This window comes from Phascolarctos cinereus, unplaced genomic scaffold (genome assembly GCF_003287225.1).
Source record: "Phascolarctos cinereus isolate Bilbo 61053 unplaced genomic scaffold, phaCin_HiC Scaffold_3;HRSCAF=262, whole genome shotgun sequence".
Taxonomy (NCBI): Eukaryota; Metazoa; Chordata; class Mammalia; order Diprotodontia; family Phascolarctidae; genus Phascolarctos; species Phascolarctos cinereus.
The window spans coordinates 252,316,787-252,340,805 of NW_027555736.1; the positions used below are offsets into that span (position 1 = coordinate 252,316,787).

Below are 24,019 nucleotides of genomic sequence, written 5' to 3' on the forward strand. Positions count from 1 at the left end.
ACTGAGAGGGATTCTTTCATTTTTGTCTTTATATCACCAGTATCTAAAACTCAGTCCATGTAGTAGGCACTTAATAAATGCTTTTCGAATTGAATTTGAATTCACAAGGTTACTAGACTGGTAGAACATGAAAATACTTTCCAGCCTAAACAGAGATGTTGCCACCACCCTGAGTCACAGCCTGTGCACCTCCAACTGTGTGGTTCTCACAGTGGGATGACAAGAAATAAATAAACTGAACTTGAATAAGATATGGAGGATGTTGAAGAAGTGGAAAAAGAAGAAACTGGTGAAAATACAGACAGCCATCAGCTCACTTTTCAGAACTCTTCAAGAAAGATTCAGCAGTTAAATGGGAACATTGACTTGATACATTGAAAGCTTGCCAAAAATTGATTAAGCAACCCTGTGAATTCCCTCAAATATCTTCAGGTGAAATGTACACAGATAGAAGCCTAATTCTATGAGAAGTTCATGCTCTTAAAAAAGAAGTGTGCTTTTCTTTTACTAGACATTTTTTGATAGGGAGGAGTGAAATCATCCATGCAATTTATGAACCTATAGAGGAAGATTATGAGTTGAAACTATATGATAACAAAGAGGTTTCAGAGGAAATGAAAGAGAAAGCTAAGTTTGAAGAAGGGGGAAAAAAAAGATAAAAAAGAAGACCTTCAAGGAATTCCTGAATTTTGACTGACTTTTTAAAAATGTTGATTTGCTCAGTGATATGGTTCAGCAACATGATGAACCTATTCTGAAGCACTTGAAAGACATTAAAGTGAAGTTCTTGGATAACCTATGATTTTTACATTAGAGTTTCACTTTGAACCCAAAGAATATTTCACAAATGAGGTGCTCATAAAGATATACTATATGCAGTCAAGCCCAGATGATTCAGATCCCCTCTGCTTTGGTGGACACAGATTGTCAGGTAGATTGGAAAAAATGTCACTTTGAAAACTATTAAGAAGAAACAGATACACAAGAGACATGAGACAGTTTGAACAGTGAGGAAAAGTTTTCAATGATTTTTTTCTTTAATTTGTTTTCTCTTCCTGAAGTTCCTGAAAATCGAGACCTGAGTGATGATGTTTGAGCTATCTTTGTTGCAGATTTCAAAATTGGTCACTTTTTACATGAATTTATCATCCCAAGACCAGTATCATATTTCACAAGAGAAGCAATTGAAGATTATAATGAGGATTATGATGAAGGTAAATGGGCTGGTGATGAGAAGGGGAAAAAGAAGCTGATGAGGAAAATGATGCAGAATATGAGCTGAAGAAAGATCCAAATCCAGCCAAATGCAAATAGCAGTGGGCAGTATTTGCTATGGCTTTACGGATTACTGTACTATCCTAGCCTAAACACAACCAGTAGTTACTTATGTTTTGTATTTTCTTGATAGAATCAAGTAAACAATTTTTGTTAAAAGAGGAAAAAATGAATATTTAAGAACCAGTTCCAACTATAGATTCATTCTACCCAGCATTTTAATGTTATAATTTCTGCCAGATATGAAGAATGCAATGCATCCCTTAACGTATATTTATTTCTACAACGTTTGGTTTTTGTGAAGTCTTTTGTCATGTTGCTTATTAGACTACAGCTGCAAAAATTATCCAAACCAGTTGAGACCAATATTGGTTTAGAAAAAAGAAATCCTGAAGAATCAACCAAAATATTTTTTCAACCTATTAGTTGAATCAGTTTAAGTCTGCTTGCCCTAGCTGTGCCTTCATTACTTTGTTAGAGAAATACAGTGACTTGTACTACCCAGGAAACAATGCCTTTTGAAATTTGATTTGATAAGAAGCTAATATACAGTTAAGAATGCGTAGTAAGACCATAACTAATGTTCACAACTGTCTGCTTTTTAAAAATAGATTTTTGTATTTTAATAGTGATTGACAAAGAAACTTAGTTTGTTTACCATTGGGATGTGAATAAAATCTAATATTTTCAGAAATTAGCATCTTCGTATACTTGTGTAACCATGAACATTCAAACTGAAAGCATCTTTACTTAGTGGCATTGTGGGGGACCTTCACTGAAAATGATCATTTGTATTACCTGGAATAAGACCATTTCAAGTTCTTATAGTGCAGTTTTAAAATAAATTACTGAGCAGAGTTTTAGTTCTCACAGGGTAATATCTTAATTTGACACAGTTTGGAAGTCTACCCTGATGGTTGTTGCATTGGTCGTTATTTAGGAGAAGTAACCAGACTTTAAAAAGAAATCTACGATCTACCAAAATTCAAGTGGAATAAACCAGTGGACAAAATTTTAAATCATAATTACCCTTTAACGATCATTATTGTTGAAGTTAAATTTATTATAGTATTATGTTTAAAGCTAGGGAAAGGGTCTATACCTATTCTCATAGCTTAATATGAGTATATTATTTACTCATATGTCTATCTACCCCTATATTTAAATGGGTAATTCTGTTTACTTACATACTATATAAAAGTTTTGAATTTTTGAATTTGGTTATATTATATAATAACTGTTCTTGGTCATTAAAAGGTCAGAAATTTTAACCTTAAAAAAAAGGCATCAAGGGAATCTGTACTTGACACTATCCTGTTTTACTTTTTTTTTTCAATGACAAAATCTTAGGTTAAATACTTAACAAGTTTGAAGATGATGTAAAACTAGAGGAGGAGAATTGTTAACCCAGATGTTAACAGTTATATCCCAAGATGAAGACTTTGACACCTAGAAATTTTTTATTTGTTGTTTCATGGACCCTTTGGCAATCTAGTGAAATCTTTGGACTCCTCAGGGAACAAAATGTTTTTACATATATAAAGCGAGGTACGAGAGATTATGAAGGAAATCAGATATATTGAAATGCAGTTATCAAAATATCCAACAACAATCATAAGCTCATAGACTCTAGTTTAAAAACCCCGGGGCTAGAACACTGAGCTGATTTGAATACAACAAAATGTAACAGGGATAAATTTCAAGTCACATGATCTAGGAGCTTTAGTGTAGTGCAAGCTTATTATGAATCAATAGCATAATCATGTCAGCAAAAATAAATAAATTCTAACATCGTATTGAGGGGAATATCTCAGGCTAGAGAGGTGTTAAGCTCCACTATGACTTTCCCTGGTAAGGCTACTTATAGAGTATGGTGTTCGGTTTTGGACATCACATTTTAAGAAGGATACTGATGAGTTGGAGACAGTCCAGAGAAGGACAACCGTGATGATATGAAGCTTTGATATTGTGCCATTGAAAGAACTGGGGATGTTTGAAGAGAAGAGAAGACTTAGAGACGTTGGGGTAGAAGAGAAACTAGAACTTAGCAGCTCAGTTAGGAGACTGTTGAGATATTCCAGCTGAGAGGTTATGAATGTGGTGGCCTGATTAGTGACAAGATACATGTCTTCAAGTACTTGAAGGCCTGTCATATAGAATTTACTATCATTTCCCTTAAATCGACTTCTTCAAACTTTCATATTTCTGTTGAAGGTACTACCATCTTCTCAGCCACCACCAAAGTTCTAGGCCTCATCTTCCTTCAGCAAGGTAGCACAATGGATATAGCATCAGGAAGTCAGGAGTCAGAAAGACCTGAGTTCTAGCCTCAGACACTTTTTTGCTGTGTGACCCTGGGCATCACTTAACTTCTATCTAATTCAATTTCCTCAGCTGTAAAGTTGGGATAATAATAACACCTACCTCACAGGTTGTTGTGAGGCTCAACTGAGATAATATTTGTGAAGCCCTTAGTACAGTGCTTGGCACATGTAGGTGCTGTAAAAATGCTTATTCCTTTCCTCTCCCCTTCACTTGGTATATTGCAACTGCAGAACCAATTGGCCTCTTGGCTTCTGTTCTTCATTTTCCAATCCCATCTGTCACACAGCTGTCAAAATCTTCCTAAAATAAAAGTTTGATCATGTCACGTTCTTATTCATTCCCCTTCCGTGACTTCTTTAGGGTATTGCATCTAGGAAGATAAATACAAATTGCTCAGATTAAACCCCTTCAAAATCCTTCTTCTGTCTACCTTTCTATTACTTAAATTTTAATTTTTATAACATTTTCTTTTTTTGAGTTTCTAAACTTGGAAAAAACCTAGCAAATATGAATATTTCCAAGAAAAGAACAGAAAAGGAGGACTGTATGTGCCACTATAAATCTTTATCATGTATAATATAGCTTTGCCACTGTTTTCTCTAAAGTATACAATAAATTCAACACATTAATTCCAAAGATGTTTTGTAAATTTTTTCTTCCATCTGTATTGTCTTCAGTTCTTTTCTCTACCTTTATTAAGCTTGAGTCAATTTTCCCCTGAACTCTTTATATACTGCTGGGAGAGTATATAATATAGACATTGAGAGTATGTTTTGCACCAACTTTTCTTCCTATACCACCTTGGTAAAATCACTTTATAAAAGCTAAGTCTGTCTGACTAAGGAATATCAGTTGATGATTTTTTGGAAAGCGCGTTTGTGGGGCTCGCGAGCTAGATACTTTCAAACCCTCGGATCCTCTAGAATCCCAAGGAAAAAAGTAGCCACCACTCTCTGAGGACCCAACCTGCAAGTGCAAGTAGGAGTTAGAGCACTACATACTCTAGTGCGGTGATTACAAAGATCCAATGTGATTTCATTGAGAATAGGTCATACCAAGCTAATTTCATTTCTGCGGTTTTTTTTTTTTACTCCAAGACTACTAAACCAGTAGTTAAGGAAAGTGATGTGGATATAGATTATCTGCATTTCAGCATAGAATTTGAAAAAAACAATCATACTTTTCCGTGGATAAATATTGAATAAATACAACCAAATGGATTCATAATGGTTGGATGACTGGATTCAGAGAATAGTATTAATAGTTTAACGTCAACACTGCAGGAGGTCTCCAGTGGAATACCCCCAGAGAATTTTGGTTGGCCCTATCCGATTAATGTATTTATCAATGATAAAGTTATAGATGGTAGATTAATCAAAATTGCAGAGAGTATAAAGCTGAGTGGGATAGCTAACACATTCCATGACAGAATCAGAAACCAAAAAGATCTTGACAGGCAACAGCACTGTACTGAATTTAAAAGCTGGAATTCAGTAGGGATAAATGGACTTCAAAACCCAAAATGTGTCAGCAGTATGATGTGGCAGTTAATAAAACTGCTGTGATATTGGGGTGTATTAAGGTAAGGATAGTTTTGCAGAATAGGAAGATAAAATATTGTGCTTTAAACCCCCTGTAATTAGTCCATGTTAGACTTCATCTGAAGGACTGTGTTCTATTTGGAATACTATAGTTTAAGAAGTACCATTAACAAATTGGAAAGTATCCAGATTAGGGCAGCCAGAATAATGAAGAGTTTTGAGTTTATAACTTATGAAGATTAGTTGAAAGAATTAGATATGTTTGGCCTAGAGAAAAGAAGAGATAAAGCAGGCCACTGACTGTCACTTCTATTATTTCATCTATTTCTAGAAATTAAGGGAAGAGGCAAAAAGAAAAAAATTATCACTTTCTGCAGATATAATGGTTGTTTAGAAAATCTTAATAATAAAAAAAGTAATGAAAAATTACTTCATAACTTCAACAAAGTAGCAGGATATAAAAAGTGCACAGAAATCAACAGCATTTCTGATTATCAATAAAACCCATGAGGATGAGATAGAAAAAGGAATTCCATTCAATATAATTACAGAACATATTAAACATTTGGAAGTTGTAAGATGCACACACAGGAAATATATGAATATATCTGCAAAAAAATTCTTCATTGTTTGGCCATGCCAATATTTAAAAAAAATGATTGATTTGGAATTGTCTTGGATCATTGCATTGATTAGAGTATCTAAATCTTTCACAGTTGATCATTGTAACAATATTGCTGTTACTGTATACAATGTTCTCCTGGTTCTGTTCACTTCAGTCTGCATCAATTCATTTGTCTACCCAGGTTTTTTCTGAAACTGTCCCCCTCATCATTTCTTACAGAGCAGTAGTATTATATCATAATCATGTGCCATAACTTGTTTAGTCATTGCCCAATTGATGAGCATCACCTCAATCTCCAATTCTTTGCCATCGCAAAAAGAGCTGCTATACAGATATTTGTAAATATAAGTCATTTTCCTTTTTCTTTGATTTCTGTAGGATACAGTAGTGGTATTTCTGAGTCAAAGGGTGTGTACAATTTTATAACCCTTTCAGCATAGCTCCAGATTGTTCTAGAAAACGATTGGACCAGTTCACAATTCTGCCAACAGTGCATTTTAGTGTCTCTGTTTTTCCACATTCTCTCAAGCATTTTTCATTTTCCTTCCCTGTCATATTAACCAGTCTAGTAGGTGTGAAGTTGTGCATGTTTTAACTTGCATTTAGTGATTTAGAGCATTTTTTTCATATGAATGTAGATTGCTTTGATTTCTTCTTCAGAAACCTGCCTGTTCATATCTTTTGACCATTTATCAATTGGGGAATGCCTTTTAAAAAAATAAATTTGATTAATTTCTTTATGTATTTGAGAAATGAGACTTTGAGAGATGTGGCATAAAAATTCTTTCCTAGTTTCCTATTTCCTTCTAACTTTGGCTGCATGATTTTATTCATGCAAAACCTTTTTAATTTCATGTAATCAAAATTATAAATTATATTTCCTTTGAGCCTATATATTTTTGGCTATAAACTCTTCCCTTATCCATAAATCTGATAGTTACAATTTCCATTTATCCCTAATATAGTGTGAGATGTTTTCTTTCTTTTTTTCTTTTTTTAAAATTTATTTTGATTTATGAACAATCACTTCCATATGCTTTTGAGTTTAAATTTCTCTCCTCCTTCCTCCCCACCACCCTCCCCAAGACAGCACACAATCTATGCCTAGGTTCTGCCAAATTGCTTTTCAGTTTTCCTAGTAATTTTTGTCAGATAGTAAGTTCTTGCCCTGAAAGCTTGGATCTTTGGGTTTATCAAACACTTGATTACTATAGCCATTTATTACTGTGCATTGTGTACTTAATCTGTTCCGCTCATCCAGAACTCTATTTATTAGATAGTACAAGATTATTTTGACGTTACTAGTTTGTAAGTATAGTTTGAAATCTGGTACCACTAGGCTGCCTTTCTTCATTGTTTTTGTTGATTCCTTTGATATTCTTGATGTTTTGTTCTTCCAGATGAATTTTGTTATTATTTTTTCTAAGTGTACATAAGCATTCTTTGGTAGTTTAATTGGTATGATCCTGAATAAGTAAATTAATTTGGGTAGAACTGTGATTTTTATTATATTGACTCAGCCTCTCCATAAGCAATTAATAATTTAGAACTGTCTTTATTTGCAAGAAAATTGTTTTTAAATTTTGTCTTGGCAGGTAAACTCTCAAATATTTTATATTATATTCAGTTATTTTAAGTGGAATTTCTCTTTCTAGCTCTTCCTGCTGGATTTTGTTGCTAATATGTAGGAATGCTAATGATTTATGTGGGTTTATTTTATATTCTGCAACTTGGCTAAATTTATTAATTCTTTCAACTGGTTTATTCTCTAGGGTTCTCTAAGTATACTATCATATCATTTGTTTCCTCAATGTGTGTTCTAAATTCTTTGATTTTTTTCTTTTTGCTGTTATTGCTCTAGGTAGCATTTCTTATAATAATGGTGATAAAGGACATCCTGGCTTCACCCCTAATATTGTTGGGAAATCTTCAAGTTTATCCCCATTATAGCTGTTTCCTCTTGGTTTTAGATAGATATTACTTATTATTTTAAGAAAGGCTCCATTTATACCTATGTTTTCTATTGTTTTTGATAGTAATGGTTTTTTTAAATGGGCCAGTTTTATTAATTTATTTTGATTTATCAACAATCACTTCCATATGCTTTTGAGTTGAAAATTTTTCTCCCCCTTCCTCCCCCCCACCCTCCCCAAGACAGTGCACAATCTGATATAGGCTTTACATTTACATACCCATTAAACATATTTTCACATTAGTGAAGTTGTAAGTAAAAATTAAAACCAATACGAGGAACCGTCAGAAAGACGAAACAAAACTCAACTGAAGGTAAAAATAAGTGATAGCGATTCGACTTCCATAGTTCTTTCTTTGGATGTGGACAGCATTTTCCATCCCGAGGCCTCTGGAGATGTCTTAGATCCTCGTAATGCTGAGAAGGGTTCAGTTTAACATTCTTAGTCATTGCACAATGTGGCTGCTATTGTACACAAAGTCCTCTTGGTTCTGCTCACTTCACTCAGCATCAGACCATATAAGTCTTTCCAGGTTTTTCTGAAGTCAGCCTGTTCATCATTTCTTATAGCACAATAGTATTCCATTGCATTCATATACCACAACTTGCTCAGCCATTCCCCAATTGATGGGCATCCTCTCAATTCTCTGCCACCACAAAAAGAGCTGCTATGAATATTTTTGTACATGTGGGTCCTTTTCTGAACGGTTTTTTTTTCCTTTGGAAGTTCATTTATGGCTTGTTTGATATTTTTTTCTAAGATAGTGCTGTTTAAGGATTTTACTTCTTATTCTGTTAATCTGGGAAATTTTCATTTTCATAAGTATTCATTTCACTTAGGTTGTCATATGATTGGGCAATTAAAAAACTGCTTTAATTTCATCTTCATTGGTGATGCATTCACCCTTTTCACTTTTGATACTAATTTATTTGGTTTTCTTTTTTTAAATCAAATTAACCAATAGTTTGTCTATTTTATTGGGCTTTTATAAAACCAGATCTTAGTTTTATTTATTAGTTTAATATCTTTTAAGTTGAAGTTTTATTAATTCTTCTTTTAATTTGCAGTATTTCCATTTTGATGTTTAATTATTAAAATGGTTATTTTGTTCTTTTTTCTAGTTTTTGTAGTTTCATGCCCAATTCATTGATCAGTTTTTTTCTCTTTTTTATTGATGTTTAGAAATATGAATTTTTCCCTAAATATTGGTTGGGTTGTATCCCACAAATTTTGGTATGTTTTCTCATTGTTGTCAATATTTTTAATGAAATTGTCAATTGTTTCTATGATTTATTCTTTGACCTACAAATTCTTTAGGATTAGATTATTTAGTTTTCAATTAATTTTTAATCTATGCTTCTAAGGCTCTGTATCAAATGTCATTTTTATTGAATTATGATCTGAATAAGATACAATATTTGTGCTTATCTGCATTTGATTGCGAGGTGTTTATGACCTAATATATGGTCAACTACAAAAATATTCAGTATTTTTTTTCAGTTACATGTAAAAACAATTTTTATCATTTGTTTTAAAAACTTTGAGTTCCAAATTCTCTGCCTTCCTCCGTCCTCACCCCAACTCTTTGAGAAGGCAAGCAATTTGATATAGGTTATTCATGTGTAGTCACGCAAAACATATCCACAATAGTCATGTTGTGAATGAAACATAGAAAAAAAACTCAAGAAAAATAAAGCAAAAAAAAAAAGTATGCTACAATCTGTATTCAGACACCGTTAATTCTTTCTCTGGGGATAGATAGTATTTTTCTTCTTAAGTCCTTCAGAGTTGTCTTTAATCATATGGCTAAGAATAGGTAAGCCATTCACAGCTGATCATCTTACAGTATAGCTGTTACTTGTTCACAGTACATTTCACTTTCATAGGTTTCTGATGAGCGTCCTGCTTATCATTTCTTGTAGTAAAATAGTATTCCATTACATTCATGTACCACAACTTATTCAGCCATTCCCCAATTGATGGGCATCCCTCAATTTCCTATTCTTTGCCCCCAGAAAAGAGCTGCTATAAATATTTTTGTACATGTAGGTCATTTTCTTTTTGTTTTTTATCTTTCCTACTTAATTAATTTATTTTTACTTTTCAATATTCATTTCCATAAGATTTTGAGTTCCAAATTTTCTCTCCATCTCTCCCCTCCCATCACCCCAAGATGGTGTGTATTCTGAATACCCCTTCCTACAATCTGCCCTCCCTTCTGTCACTTCCCCTCCCTTCTCTTATCCCTTTCCCCTTTTATTTTCCTACAGGGCAGGATAGATTTCTATATTCCTTTACCTGTACATCTTATTTCCCAGTTGAGTGTAAAAATAATTTTTAACATTTGTTTTTAAAACTTTGAGTTCCAAATTCTCTCCCTTCCTCGCTCCCTAAACAACCTCATTGAGAAGGAAGCAATTTGATATAGGTTACACATGTGTAGTCATACAAAACTCTTCCATAATAGTCATGTTGTGAAAGACTAACTATATTCCTTTTTTTTAATATAAATTTATTTATTTGTAGTTTTCAACATTCATTTCCACAAGTTTTTGAGTTCCAAATTTTCAACCCGTCTCACCTTCCCCCTACCCCAAGCTGGCATGCATTCTGAATATCCCTTCCCCTACTCTGTCCTCTTTTCTTTCTCTCACCCCTTCTCTTATCCCCTTCCCCTTATATTTTCCTGTAGGGCAAGATAGACTTCTGTACCCCATTTCCTGTATTTCTTATTTCCCAGTAGCATGTGAAAACTTTTTTTTAAAACATGTTTTTAAAACTTTAGGTTTCAAATTTTTCTCTTCCTCCCTCCCACCCACCCTCATTGAAAAGGCAAGCAACTCAATATACGTTGTACATGTGCAGTTATGCAAAACACTTCCATAGTAGACATGTTGTGAAAAACTAACTCTATTTCCCTTAATCCTATCTGCCCTCCCATTTATTCTATTCTTTCTTTTGACCCTGTCCTCCTCAGAAGTATTTACTTCTGATTACCCTTTTCAATCTGCCCTCCTCTCTATCATCCCCCTGCTCTCTTGTCCCCTTCTCCCCCTATTTTCTGTAGGGTAAGACAGATTCCATACCCAATTGAATGTGTATGTTATTCCTCCTTAAGCCAAATCCTATGAGAATAAGATTTACTCATTCCCTCTCACCTGCTTCCCTTCCACTGTAAGAGACTTTTCTTTTCTGTTTTTTCTTTGTGAGATAATTTACCCCATTCTACCTCTCCCTTTCTTCTTCTCTGAGTATAATCCTCCCCCATCCCTTAATTTTATTCTCCAGATATGACCCCTTAATCTTCAACTCACCCTGTGCCATCTATCTATCTATCTACATACATATAATTTTTTTCCTCCAACTACCCTAATACTGACAAAGGTCTCATGAGTTATAAATATCATCTTTCCATGCAGGAATGTAAACAGTTCAATCTTAATAAGTCTCTTATGATTTCTCTTTCCTGTTTACCTCTTCATGTTCCACTTGAGTCCTGTATTTGAAAGTCAAATTTTCTATTCAGCTCTGGTCTTTTCATCAGGAATGCTTGAAAGTCCTCTATTTCACTGAATGACCATTTTTTCCCCTGAAGGATTATACTCAGTTTTGCTGGGTAGGTGATTCTTGGTTGTAATCCTATCTCCTTTGCCCTCTGGAATATTATATTCCATGCCCTGCGGTCCTTTAATGTAGAACCTGCTAAATCTTGTGTTATCCTGATTGTGTTTCCACAGTACTTGAATTGTTTCCTTCTGGCAGCTTGTAATATTTTCTCCTTGACCTGGGAACTCTGGAATTTGGCTATAATATTCCTAGGAGTTTTCCTTTGGGGATCTCTTTCAGGAGAGATCTGTGGATTCTTTCAATTTCTATTTTGCCCTCTGGTTCTACTATATCAGGGCAGTTTTCCTTGATAATTTCTTGAAAGATGATGTCTAGGCTCTTTTTTTGATCATGGCTTTCAGATAGTCCAATAATTTTTAAATTCTCTCTCCTGGATCTATTTTCCAGGTCAGTTGTTTTTCCAATGAGATATTTCACATTGTTTTCTAATTTTTCATTCTTTTGGATTTGTTTTACAGTGTCTTGATTTCTCATAAAGTCACTAGCTTCCAATTGCTCTAAATTTTTAAGGAAGTATTTTCTTCAGTAATCTTTTGGACTTCCTTTTCCATTTGGCCAATTTTTCTTTTTAGGGCATTTTTCTCCTCATTGGCTTTTTGGACCTCTTTTGCCATTTGGGTTAGGCTATTTTTTAAGGTGTTATTTCTTCAGTATTTTTTTGGGTCTCCTTTAGCAAGCTGTTGACTTGTTTTTCATGATTTTCTTGCATCATCTCATTTCTCTTCCCAGTTTTTCCTCTGCTTCCCTTACTTGCTTCTCAAAATCCTTTTGAGCTCTTCCAAGGCCTGGGACTGATTCATATTTTTCTTGGAGGCTTTGGATGTAGGAGCTTTGACTTTGTTGTCTTCTTCTGGTTGTATATTTTGATCTTCTTTGTCACCAAAGTAAGATAATATAGTCTGACTCTTTTTGCACTGCTTGCTCATGATCCCGGCCAATTACTTGAGTTTTAAACTCTTTGTTAAGGTAAGAGTCTGCTTCCAATGTGGAGAATGTACTGTCCCAAGCTTCAGGGGTTTGTACAGCTGTTTTCAGAGATACTTGTAGGGACCTGTAAATTTTCAGTTCTTCCAAGGTGGTATGATAAGGGGCAGGTGTTTACTCCTTTCCTGGCCTGTGACCACAAGTATTCCTTTCTGTCCTGTAACTGTGAGGAGGGTTCCTCTCCACAGCCACTCAAGCTCCACCATGCCAGCACTCCTCCTCACCCCAGCACCGCGCCCAGAACTGTGACCCAGATCCAAACAGGGCAAAGCAAGAGATTCCTGCCTCAGCACTGGCAAAGAGATCCCTGCAATCCCTCTCTGATCAGCCACTGGATTCCCCCTTAGTCTGTAGGCCGGAAGCTCGGGAAGCAGCTGCTCCCCCCAAGGACTGCTCTTGGGGAATGAAGCTGAAACCCCGCCTTCCTTTCTCAGCACCTACAGAAACAGACTTTTCCCACTGACCTTCTAAGTTGCCTTTGGCATTAGTGGGTTGAGGAGTCTGGAAACCTCCACAGCTGCCCAAGATTCAGTCCTCTGAGTCCTGCTCCTGGTTCCCTGTGGCCTGCACGCCCATGCTGCGGCCTGCACACCCACAACACACTGAGCTGCGCTCCCAGCCCGGCGCGATACACCTTTCTGATCAATCATCCAGGTTGTCTTGAGCTGGAAATTTGTTTCACTCTGTCTTTTTGTGGGTTCTGCTGCTTCAGAATTTGTTTAGAGCCATTTTTATGAGTATGTGGAGGGGTTTGGGGGAGAGCTCAAGCAAGTCACTGCTTTCACTCTGTCATCTTGGCTTCGCTCCCTGAGGCTTGGCAAGGCTAACTATATTTCTCTCCATCCTATCCTGCCGTCTTTTTTCTATTCTCTTATTTGACCCTGTTCCTCCTCAAAAGTGTTTTCTTCTGATTACCCCCTCCCCCAATCTGCTCTCCTTTCTATCACCACCCACCCCTTTCCCCCCTGTTTTCCTAAAGGGTAAGATAGATTTTCATACTCAATTGGGTGTGTATGTTATTCCTTCCTTAAACCAAATGCAATGAGAGTAAAGTTCACTCATTCCTTCTCACCTTCCACCTCTTCCCCTCCACTGTAAAAGCTTTTTCATGTCTCTTTTATGTGAGATAATTTATTATTCTACCTCTTCCTTTCTCCTTCTCCCAATACAAGCTTCTCTGTCACCTCTTAACTTTCTTTTTTCGATATCATCCCTTCATATTCAACTTACCCTGTCCCCTCTGTCTACACACACACACACACACACACACACACACACACACACACACACACACACACACACACATATTCCCTCCAGCTACCCTAACACTCAGAAAGGTCTCATGAGTTACAAATATCATCTTCCATGTAGGAATGTAAACAGTTCAACTTTAATAAGTCCCTTATCATTTCTCCTTCCTGTTTACCTTTTCATGCTTCTCTTGAGTTTTTTATTTGAAAGTCAAATTTTCTATTCAGCTCTGGTCTTTTCATCAAGAATGCTTGAAAATATTCTATTTCACTGAATATCCATTTTTTCCCCTGAAGGATTATACTCAGTTTTGCTGGGTAGGTGATTCTTGGTTTTGATCCTAGCTCCTTTAACCTCTGGAATGTCATATTTCAAGCCCTCTAATGTTTTAATGTAGAAGCTGCTAAATTTTGTATTATCCTGATTGTCTTTCCATAATACTTGAATTGTTTCCTTCTGGCTGCTTGTGATGTTTTCTCCTCCTGGTTTGCTGAGGCTGGAGCTATGCTTGCGTTACCTTCACTGGACTGCACTCCATTCTCACTCAGGTGCAATAGAGCTTTCCTGATGACCTTTTTTTTTTGACATCTGTGGGCTGAGGGGTCTGGAAACCACCACTGCTTCTCATGATTCAGTGGCTGCAACGCCTGCTCCAGGTTTGCTTGGGCCTGGTGTTCTCTGGTGCAGCCTGTGCTGTAGTATGCGCCTCTCTCACCCTGGTGCAACAGATCTTTCCTGCTCATCTTTTGTGAGGTCTGCTGCTCTAGAATTTGTTTAGAGTCATTTAAAAAAGCATTTGGGGGGTTATTGAAGAGAGCTCGGGCCAATCCCTGCCTTTACTCCACCATCTTGGCTTTGCCTCCGTATGGTCAATTTTTGTGAAGGTGTCATGTATTGCTGAATAAAAGGCATACTTTTTATTCCCATTAATTTTTCTCTAAAGGTCTACAATTTCTAGGTTTTCTAAAATTCTATTTATCTTTTAACTTCTTTCCTATTTAATGGTTAGATTAATCTAGCCCCGAGAGAGAAGAGTTGAGGTTCCCTGGTAGTATAGTTTTAGTCTTTGTTTCCCCTGTAACTCATTTAACTTTTTCTTTAAGAATTTGTATCCTTTCCTATTTGGTGCATATATTTTAGTTTTGATATTACTTCATTGTCTAAGGTACCTTTTAGCAAAATGTGATTTCTCTGATTATTTCTTTTAATTAGGTGTATGTTTGCTTTTGCTTTGTCTAAGATCATAATTGCTATCCTTGCCTCTCTTTATTTTTAAGCTCAGCTTAAGCATAATAGATTCTGCTCTAACCCTTATTTTGATTCTGTGCATCTTTCTGTTTCAAGTGTATTTCTTGTAAATAGCATATTGTTGGATTCTAGTTTCTAATACATTCTTTTATTCAATTCTGTTTTATGGGTGAGTTCATCTCATTCATATTCAATGTTATAATTATTGTGTATTTACCTCCATCCTATTTTCTTCTGTTTATCCTTCTTTTTCTCTTTTTACTCTGTCTCTCCTCAAAGATCTGTTTTGTTTTTGACCACTGCCTCCCTCAATCTGCTCTCCTTTTATCACGCCCCCCTCCTTTTTTCTTATGCTCTTTCCCTCCTATTTCCCTGTTCGGCAAGATAAATTTCTGTACCCAGTTTTGTGTGTGTCAGTGGGTGAGTGTGTGTGTGTGTGTGTGTGTGTGTGTGTGTGTGTGTGTGTGTGTCTATTCTTCCCTCTTTGAACCAATTCCATTGAGAATGAGGTTCAAGCATTACTTGACAATCCCCCCCCCCATTTTCCCCTCTACTTTAAAAACTTTCCCTTTTTGGCTTCTTTTATGTGAGATAATTCCTTTGATCCTTTCTCTCCCTTTCCCCTTCTCACAGTGTATCCCTCTTTCTTACCCCTTCATTTTTTTTTGAGATCATCTCATCTCAAATGACTGAAACCTGTGCCCTCTATATAGACTCCTTCTAACAATCTCAATAATTATAAAGTTCTTAGGTGTTACAGTTATCATTTTCACTTGTAGGGATGTCAACAGTTTAATCTCATCAAGTCCCTTATGATTTTTTATTTATGTTTACATATTTATGCTTCTCTTGAGTCTTGTTTGAATGTCAAATTTTCTTTTCAGCTCTAGTTTTTTCATGGGGAATACTTGAAAATCCTCCATTTTATTAAATGTCCACTTTTCCCCCTGAAGCATTATACTCAGTTTTTTTGGGTAGGTAATTCTGGGTTGTAATCTTAGCTCCTTTGTCCCAAACCCTCCACTTCTTTTATGTGTAAGCTGCCAAATCTTGTGTGATCCTGAATGTGGCTTCATGATACTTGAATTGTTTCTTTCTGGCTGCTTGCAATATTTTCTCCTTGACCTGGGAGCTCTGGAATTTGGCTATAATATTCCTGGTAGTTTTCATTTTTGGATGTCTTTCAGGAGGTGATCAATGGATTCTTTCAACTTATATTTTCCCCGATGATTCTAAGATTTCCATGTGGTTTTCCTTTATAAATTCTTGAAATATGATATCTAGGCTCGTTTCTTGATTATGGCTTTCAAGGAATCTGATTATTCTTAAATCATCTCTCCATGACCTATTTTCCAGGTCAGTTTATTTTCTGATGAGATATTTACCATTAAAAATTTTTTTTCATTCTTTTGACTTTATTTTATTGTTTTTGATGTCTTACTTCATGGGATCATTAATTTCCACTTGCCCAATTCTAATTTTTAAATAATTATTTTCTTCAGCAAGCTTTTGTACTTTTCTCCATTTGTCCAATTCTACTTTTTAAGGACTTCTTTTTTTGGTATTTTAAAAATTTTTTGCCATTTGGCTGATTGCATTTTTTGTGCCTCTTTTGCCAAGGTGTTAATGCTCTTTGCATGGTTTTCTTGCATTGCTAACTTGCCAGTTTTTCCTCTGACACCCTCATCTCTCCATTTAACTCTTCCAGGATTCTTTTTGGCCTTGTGTCTAATTCTCATTTTTCTTTGATGCTTTGGTTATAACTATTTTCACATTGTTGTCTTGTTTTGAGTTTGTGTCTTGTCTTCCCTGCCACTATAGTAGCTTTTTATGCTCAAGTTCTTCTTCTTCTTCCTCCTCTTCTTCCTCTTCCTCTTCTTCCTCTCCCTCTTCTTCCTCTCCCTCTTCTTCCTCTCCCTCTTCTTCTTTTCTTCTTCTTTTTCTTTTTCTTCTTCTTCTTCTTCTTCTTCTTCTTCTTCTTCTTCTTCTTCTTCTTCTCTTCTTCTTCTTCTTCTTCTTCTTCTTCTTCTTCTTCTTCTTCTTCTTCTTCTTCTTCTTCTTCTTCTTCTTCTCTCTCATTTCCCCAGATTGTTTCTTGACTTTGAATTTCATGTTATAGTTCAGCTTTGCTCACCTGGTGATGGGGAGACACTGTCACAAGCTTCAGGTTTTTCATGCTATTTTAAGAGCTAGTTTTGGGGGGTCTGCAAGTTTTCAGTGCTTCCAAGCTGATGTGATTCAAGTAGTGTCATGGTCACTGTTCTTCTGGTTTGTAATCTGGCCTTTACTTAAAGCATCCACTTCCACAGTAGCCACAGGTTCTAGGACTCTTCTTAGTCCTGGAATTGTGACCAGGTCCCCTATTACCCTGCAGTCACAAGCTCTAGTGCTTCTTCTTGCCCTGGAGCTGGGACTAGGGCCCCTGCTCCCTTGTGACTCCTTTGCCGTGGAACTGCAACCCTGAACTGTGTAGGGCAAGGAAGTTGCCAAATAGTGCCAGCTCCTACACCCAGTGCTAGCAAATGGTCCTGCATAATCTCTTTATGATCTGATGTCCAACCACCTTATAGTCTCTGGGTGAGAAATTGTGAGGCTGCTACAGGGCTGTTGCTGCAGCCCACAGCTGGTGTTGCTGTGGTGTTCACTCTGAACTAGTCCCCACCCAGGTAACACAGACCTCTCCTGTGGACCTCTTAAATTGTCTTGGACTGGAAAAAACCTTGACCTTTTGTTAGCTATGCTTCTCCAGAATTTGATCTGATGCATTATTTTAAAGTTGTTTGCAGGGGAATGTTGAAAGAGTTGGGCTGGGTTGCTGCCTCGACTCCTCCATTTCGGCTCCCTCCTCCCTCCTTAACTCTTTTGAGAAGAACCAAAATGAAATATTTTAAAAGCATTTTGCAAACCTTAAAGTGCTATGCAAATGCTATTACTATTAATTGTTATTTTCAAATGTATTTGATGCTGGTTAAAAAATAAAGAGGTCAGTCAGTGGAATGCATTATATATACAAAATGTTGTTATTGTTCAGTTGTGTTTGATTCTTCATGACCCTGTGGACCATACTGTCCATAAGCTTTTCTTGACAAAAATATTGAAGTGACTTGCCATTTCCTTTTCCAGTGAATTAAAGCAAACAGAGGTTAAGTCACTTGCCCAGGGACACACAGCTAGTAAGTGTCTGAGGCTGGATTTGAGCATAGTTCTTCCTGACTCTAGGTCCAACACTGTATCCACTGAGCTACCTAGCTGCCTCCTAGATATACAAAATACAAAACCAAATAAACAAAATAACAGTGTTCAATAAATCTGAAGATTCTAGCTACTGGTGTAGGGACTGGTGTAAGTCAAACCTTAAACTTAAAACCAAAACTTAAAAAGCTGGAAAAGAGTCTGGCCAAACCTATGTGTAGACCAATATTTCACATGATGTACCAGTTTGAGCTGCAAAGAGATGCATGACATCACATAAAGGTAATATCATAAACAAGTTAGAAGAGCAAGGAAAAAATACCATTCAAATCTATTAGTAGGGGAAGAGAGCATGAGCAAATAAAAAGATAGTGACTATCCTAGAAATTAAAACTGTTGTTTTTGAATACATAAAATTTTAAATATTTTTATAGAATCAAAACCAATGAAACTAAAATTAGAAAGGAAGCAGGCTACTGAAAAAAATTCTTTTCATCAAGCTTCTGATAAAGGTCTCATTTTCAAAATACGAAATGAACAGATTCAAATGTATAAAAGCAAATGCCATTTCCTATTATGCAAGTGATCAAAGATATAAACAGTCAGTATTCTAAGGAAGAAATCAAAGCTAGCATTTAAAAAGCACCTATTATGTGCCAGGCACTACATGCCAAGTTCCTTACAAATGTCTCATTTTTATCCTTGCAACAACACTGGGAGGTCAATGCTATTATTATCCTCATTTTATAGTTGAGGAAACTGAGGCAAATAAAGGTTAATTGGCTTGCCCAAGGTCATAGCTAGTAAGTATCTAAGGCCAGATTTGACCTTAGATTTTCTTGATTCAAGACCCAGCACTATATCCACCACTTTATGTGCCTCAGTAACCATATGAAAAATGCTCCATGTCAGTAATAATTAGACAAATGGGTATTAAAACAACTCTGTGGTTCTTAGATTAGGGAAAAAATGACAATAAAAGAAAATGACAAATGTTATAGAGACTGCTGGAAAATAGACACACCGATGCATTATTGGTGGAGCTATGCATCATTGTCAAGCTAATTGGACCAAATTAGATAGCAGCTATTCTCCAAAAGTCACTAAACTAAACCTTTTAACTCAATGTTACTACTACTAGGCCTATACCTCTGAAGAAATTGAAGAGAGAGAAAAGTATTTATGTTTACAAAAACATTTATAGCTACTCTTTTGTGCAAAATGAACTAATGAACCATTTCCAAGAATACTGGGAAGAAGACTTATACGAGGTGACTTAGAGAGTATTGAGAAGAATTAGAAGAACAATTTATATGATAACTACATTATAAAGAAAAACCACTTTGGAAAACTTGACTACTCCCTCAATGTAATGAACAACTTATGGGGGATTAGTAATGATGCTTCTCATCTTCTGATAGAGAGATGATGCATTTAAAGTGAAGAATGAGGCATATGTTTTTGGAAATGGTCTGTGTGTGAATTTGTTTTGCTTGACTATGCATATTTGTTATAAGGTTTTTTATTTTTCTCCTTTTGTTCATTATAAAGGAAGTGAAGTTGGGAGGAAGAAAAAATAAAATTGAAAATTAGATTTTTAAAAAAATTATTGGATAAATTTCTTAACCTTTTATGATGTGTATTTCAAAATCACATTATAATATTCCATCTCCATTTTGGAGCTTTTGTAATTGAGGAACAATTCTGCTTCTCAGTATATCAATTTAATTATCCAAGTTCATCCTTTTGACAGGCCCAGCAGAAGTAAAAATCCCAAAAAGACTTTTTTGGGGTGAATGTTTTGCGTTAGATTGCTGCATCTTCCAAAGTCTCTTAGACTTCCACTGACAATGGTTTTGGGATAGTCATTTTTTTTTGTTTTTTGTTTTTTTACTTTTTTAAAATTTTATTAATTTATTTTGATTTATCAACAATCACTTCCATATGCGTTTGAGTTTAAAACTTTTCTCCCCCTTCCTCCCCGCCACCCTCCCCAAGATGGCACACAATCTGATTGATATAGGCTATACATTTACATTCCTATTAAACATATTTTCACATTAGTGAAGTTGTAAGTAAAAATTAAAACCGATAGGAGGAGCCATCAGAAAGAGGAAACAAAGCTCAACAGAAGAGAAAAAAAATGATAGTGATTCAATTTCCATAGTTCTTTCTTTGGATGTAGATAGCATTTTCCAACACAAGGCCTTTGGAGATGTCTTAGATCCTTGTATTGCTGAGAAGGGTTAAGTTTATCAATATTAGTCATCGCACAACGTGGCTGTTATTGTGTACAACGTTCTCTTGGTTCTGCTCACTTCACTCAGCATCAGACTATACAAGTCTTTCTAGGTTTTTCTGAAGTCAGCCTGTTCATTTCTTATATGGGATAGTCTTGAATGAAAATAAGCACTTCATTAGTAAAAATTCCTTTGTGCACTCTTCAGTACTCTAGTTTTTTATTGTCTTGACCACAAGACAAGTTTTCTTTATTTTTATTTCCATTTTAAATAGTAGCAATGTTTTCTTACAGAAATAAAGTCAACCCTCAAACTGAGACTGGGATGTATATATTTATTCCTTTCCCTCTCATTTTTAATCCTATGACCTTTAGTTCACACAGCTATTTATTCTTTTTTTTTTTTTTTGGAGAGACAGTTGGGGTTAAGTGACTTGTCCAGGATCACACAGCTAGTAAGTGTCAAGTGTTTGAGGCAGGATTTGAAGTCAGATCCTCCTCACTCTAGGGCTGGTGCTCTATCCACCGCACCACCTTGCTGCTCCTACACAGCCATTTATTTTAACTCCATACCTCCTCTCTTCCTCACCCGCCGCTATACATAGAAGGATCAGGACCATCAACTCAAGTAAATACCTCTCCCTAGATAATGATCCAAATGCTGCTCCAACCTACTTGGGAATTTTCTTTTACTCTGACCATTCTTATCTCTGGAAATTCAGCTGCCAGGTGCCACTGCCTAAATGTAGAGAAGGAACTCAGCCATTAGTCCACAGAGGTATTCTCATGGAAAGGGCATAAGATTTAGAATCAGCCCGAGTTTGAGTCTGTGCTCTAGCACAACCAACGACAATTGAAAACTTTTAAGTTTCATTAGCAACCTTTTTCCAAACTTCAGTACTCCAGTACTTTGTATTGAAGCATATTACTTAACCTATCAAAGATTGCACCTATCTGTAATATGGGAAATACCTACTTGGCAGGTTTGTTATGATGCTGCACCTGCACACACACACACACACACACACACACACACACACACACACACGGAGGCAAGAAACTTGCAAGGCATTTGAGAAGTATTTATTTATTTACAACTTCTTATGTGAACAAAGAAGTATTTTAAGATTTATATTCTTGCTTAACTTCTTTCCAGATATTTGAAGATATCTTCCATGATCTTAAGCCTGATGATACAATGAATTTGAAAGATTTTTTCTATGGTTTGTTTAAAAATGGAAAACCCCTTACAACATCAGCATCAACTCCTTATAGACAGTTGAAAAGGCAGCTTTCCATGCAGGTAAGGGTCACATAGAAAATTATTTCTCCATGAAGTGGAGTTAGAAAGTTGTTTGACTATTTGCCAGTGATCAATAAGATCAGGAGTAAGAGTCTCCAAAAAAAACCATAATTTAAAGGGAAGGGATAGTAAAATTTGCATAAACCTGACCTGAAGCAGGGGAATACTTTTGCTACAAGTTGGGACAAGTTCTGCTACTAGTTGCTGTTAGTAGCCATTTTTCCAGCTTCAGATAATTTGACAGAGTTGAGAGATATTTCCAATTCCCCTCTCTTTCTGACCCTTTATGCGTCTGATATCATTGAGTTTCCATGAAGATTCCTCTAGTAACTGTTATCAAATTCCCAAAGGATCCCATAACCCTCACTGCCAGAAACCACTCTTGGTTCTTTTGGGAGATAAGAAATTCAGCTCTTATATGCAACATCCTTATTTTATGCTATAATGTCATTGGTATAGAAAGTCACAAATCTTGAGGAGTGAGATAAAAGTTAGGAAAGACAAAAATTGGTTTTCAGATATTTTTGTGTTTTTAATAACCCATTTATTTAGCCTGTTAACATCACCTCTGAATTAGAAGGTTTTGCTTAAAATAGAACAGGCTTCTTTACTCATTTTAGAAAACCTATTGTTAGGTAGGGTTTGTTTGGTTTTTTTAGGAAACTTCATAGTCTTAGTATTCTAAGGAGAAGGAGATTAAAAGGATAGAAGGACTTCTTTCTCAGCTGAAGTATTTTCTAGAATTATATGTCTTTTTCTTGTTGTGGTCACCTAAATAGGACCAATAAATTCCAGTCTTTTAACCAGCATCTGCCAACTGTAGCAGTGAAATATGCAGGGCCAAGCTGAGCCTACAGAATTTCTCTCCCTCTTCTAGTCTTTTGATGAAAGTGGGAGACGCACCATGACTTCTTCAGCAATTACAAGTTCAATTACCTTCAGATTATTCTCTTGCCTCGATGATGGAATGGGGTATGGCTCTGTGGAGCAAATACTTGACACCTGGAATGAAGAGGGCATTGAGAATGGCCAGGAGATCTTAAAGGTAACTCAGCAAATGGAGAAAAAAATTAGCATCATCAATGAAACATCTTAAATAATAATTCTTTTTGAAACTCTACTTTTTGACTCAATTATTTAATAATTTAATTTATTTAATAATTATTTCTTTAGTAATTATTTATTGAGCACTCTATGTACAAAGCACTGTACTGGACATTGGAGATACAAAGATGAAAAGCAGTCATTGCTTTCAAGCAGTTGATAGTTTCATGTAGAAGATTTTAAAAAATGTGCAAATAAGTATAATACAAACTAAAATTGCTAAAGACTAAGAAGAGATTTAAACAAAGTGTGATAAGAAATTTGAAGAAAGAAAAATCTCTTTCACCTAGTCAGGGGAGCCAGGGAAGCTTACATGGAACCAGTGGCACCCAAGGTGTACTTGAAAGAAGATAATTTCAACAGTAGAGTAATTTAGTATATTTCAGGTTTTGGGTACAACTGGTACAAATGCATAGAGACAGGAAAGATTTTAGGAAAAAATTAGCACTAGTAGTCAGTTTGTCATAAACATGTGGAGGAGATAGTATAGGCAGAGGGACTGGACTTATGTCTTCATTAGTATGAGAAACTCCCTGGTAAGGAAACTACTATGGCCAATCCAGGCAGGTACCTTTTCTGCAGCACTTATATTCTTAGATGCCTTACAGCACTGAGTGGTTATGTGCTAGTGCATGGTCATATGTCTACTTTGTATCAGAAGAGAGACTTAAACCAAAATCTTCTTTGTTTTGAGGCCAGTTTTCTATCTGTTATTCAGCACTGCCTCTTCAAAATGAGGATGAAAAGATAAGTTGAAGTTATGTTGTGGAGTGCTAGGCTTTAACATTTTATCCTGGAAACAAAAAGGAGTTAAGTCTTTTAAGTATTCAAGTAACATGATTAAGCTTGTACTTCAGGGAAGTTATTTTGGAAACTGTGTGAAGAATGGATTGGAAGGAGAAAACTAAAGATAGAGTTCAAAACATGTATGTAAGACACTTCATATGTTTAAGCGTTATATAAATGTCATCTATTATAGTGAAGAGGGTATTTCAACAGTGCAGATGAGCTAAATGAATTAAACTGGCACAGTGGTGGCAGTATAAGTAAAGGGAAAAGATGAAAGAGTTATTGCCAAGGTAAATACTATATCTAAAACTTAACAAATATTTGGATATTAGGGGTGAGAGACGGGAAGAAGCAAAAGTTACTAGAATTTTTGAAGTGATATAAGCAACAGAAATAGAGGAGTTTGGAAGAGGGTCAAGTTTTAAGGGAAATATAACGGGTTCATCAATTTCCATGACTGATTATTTCCTTAGAAGGTTTAGAGGTAAGTGGTTTCTGTCTCTTTTCTTTCAAATGGAACTTGAATTAATATACTCTGTTGCT

The 24,019-nt window shown here is 35.8% G+C and overlaps 1 protein-coding gene and 1 pseudogene across 1 annotated transcript in view; both read left to right on the top strand.

Annotated features, from left to right (window-relative positions):
• Window positions 1-24,019, top strand: part of NIN (ninein) — a 164,871-nt gene that overhangs the window by 59,799 nt on the left and 81,053 nt on the right. Inside the window, 2 exon segments of the mRNA XM_021004667.2 lie at window positions 21,437-21,583; window positions 22,461-22,628. Of these exon segments, the coding sequence (XP_020860326.2) occupies window positions 21,437-21,583; window positions 22,461-22,628 (315 nt within the window).
• On the top strand, window positions 247-1,969 carry LOC110220638 (nucleosome assembly protein 1-like 1 pseudogene; annotated as a pseudogene).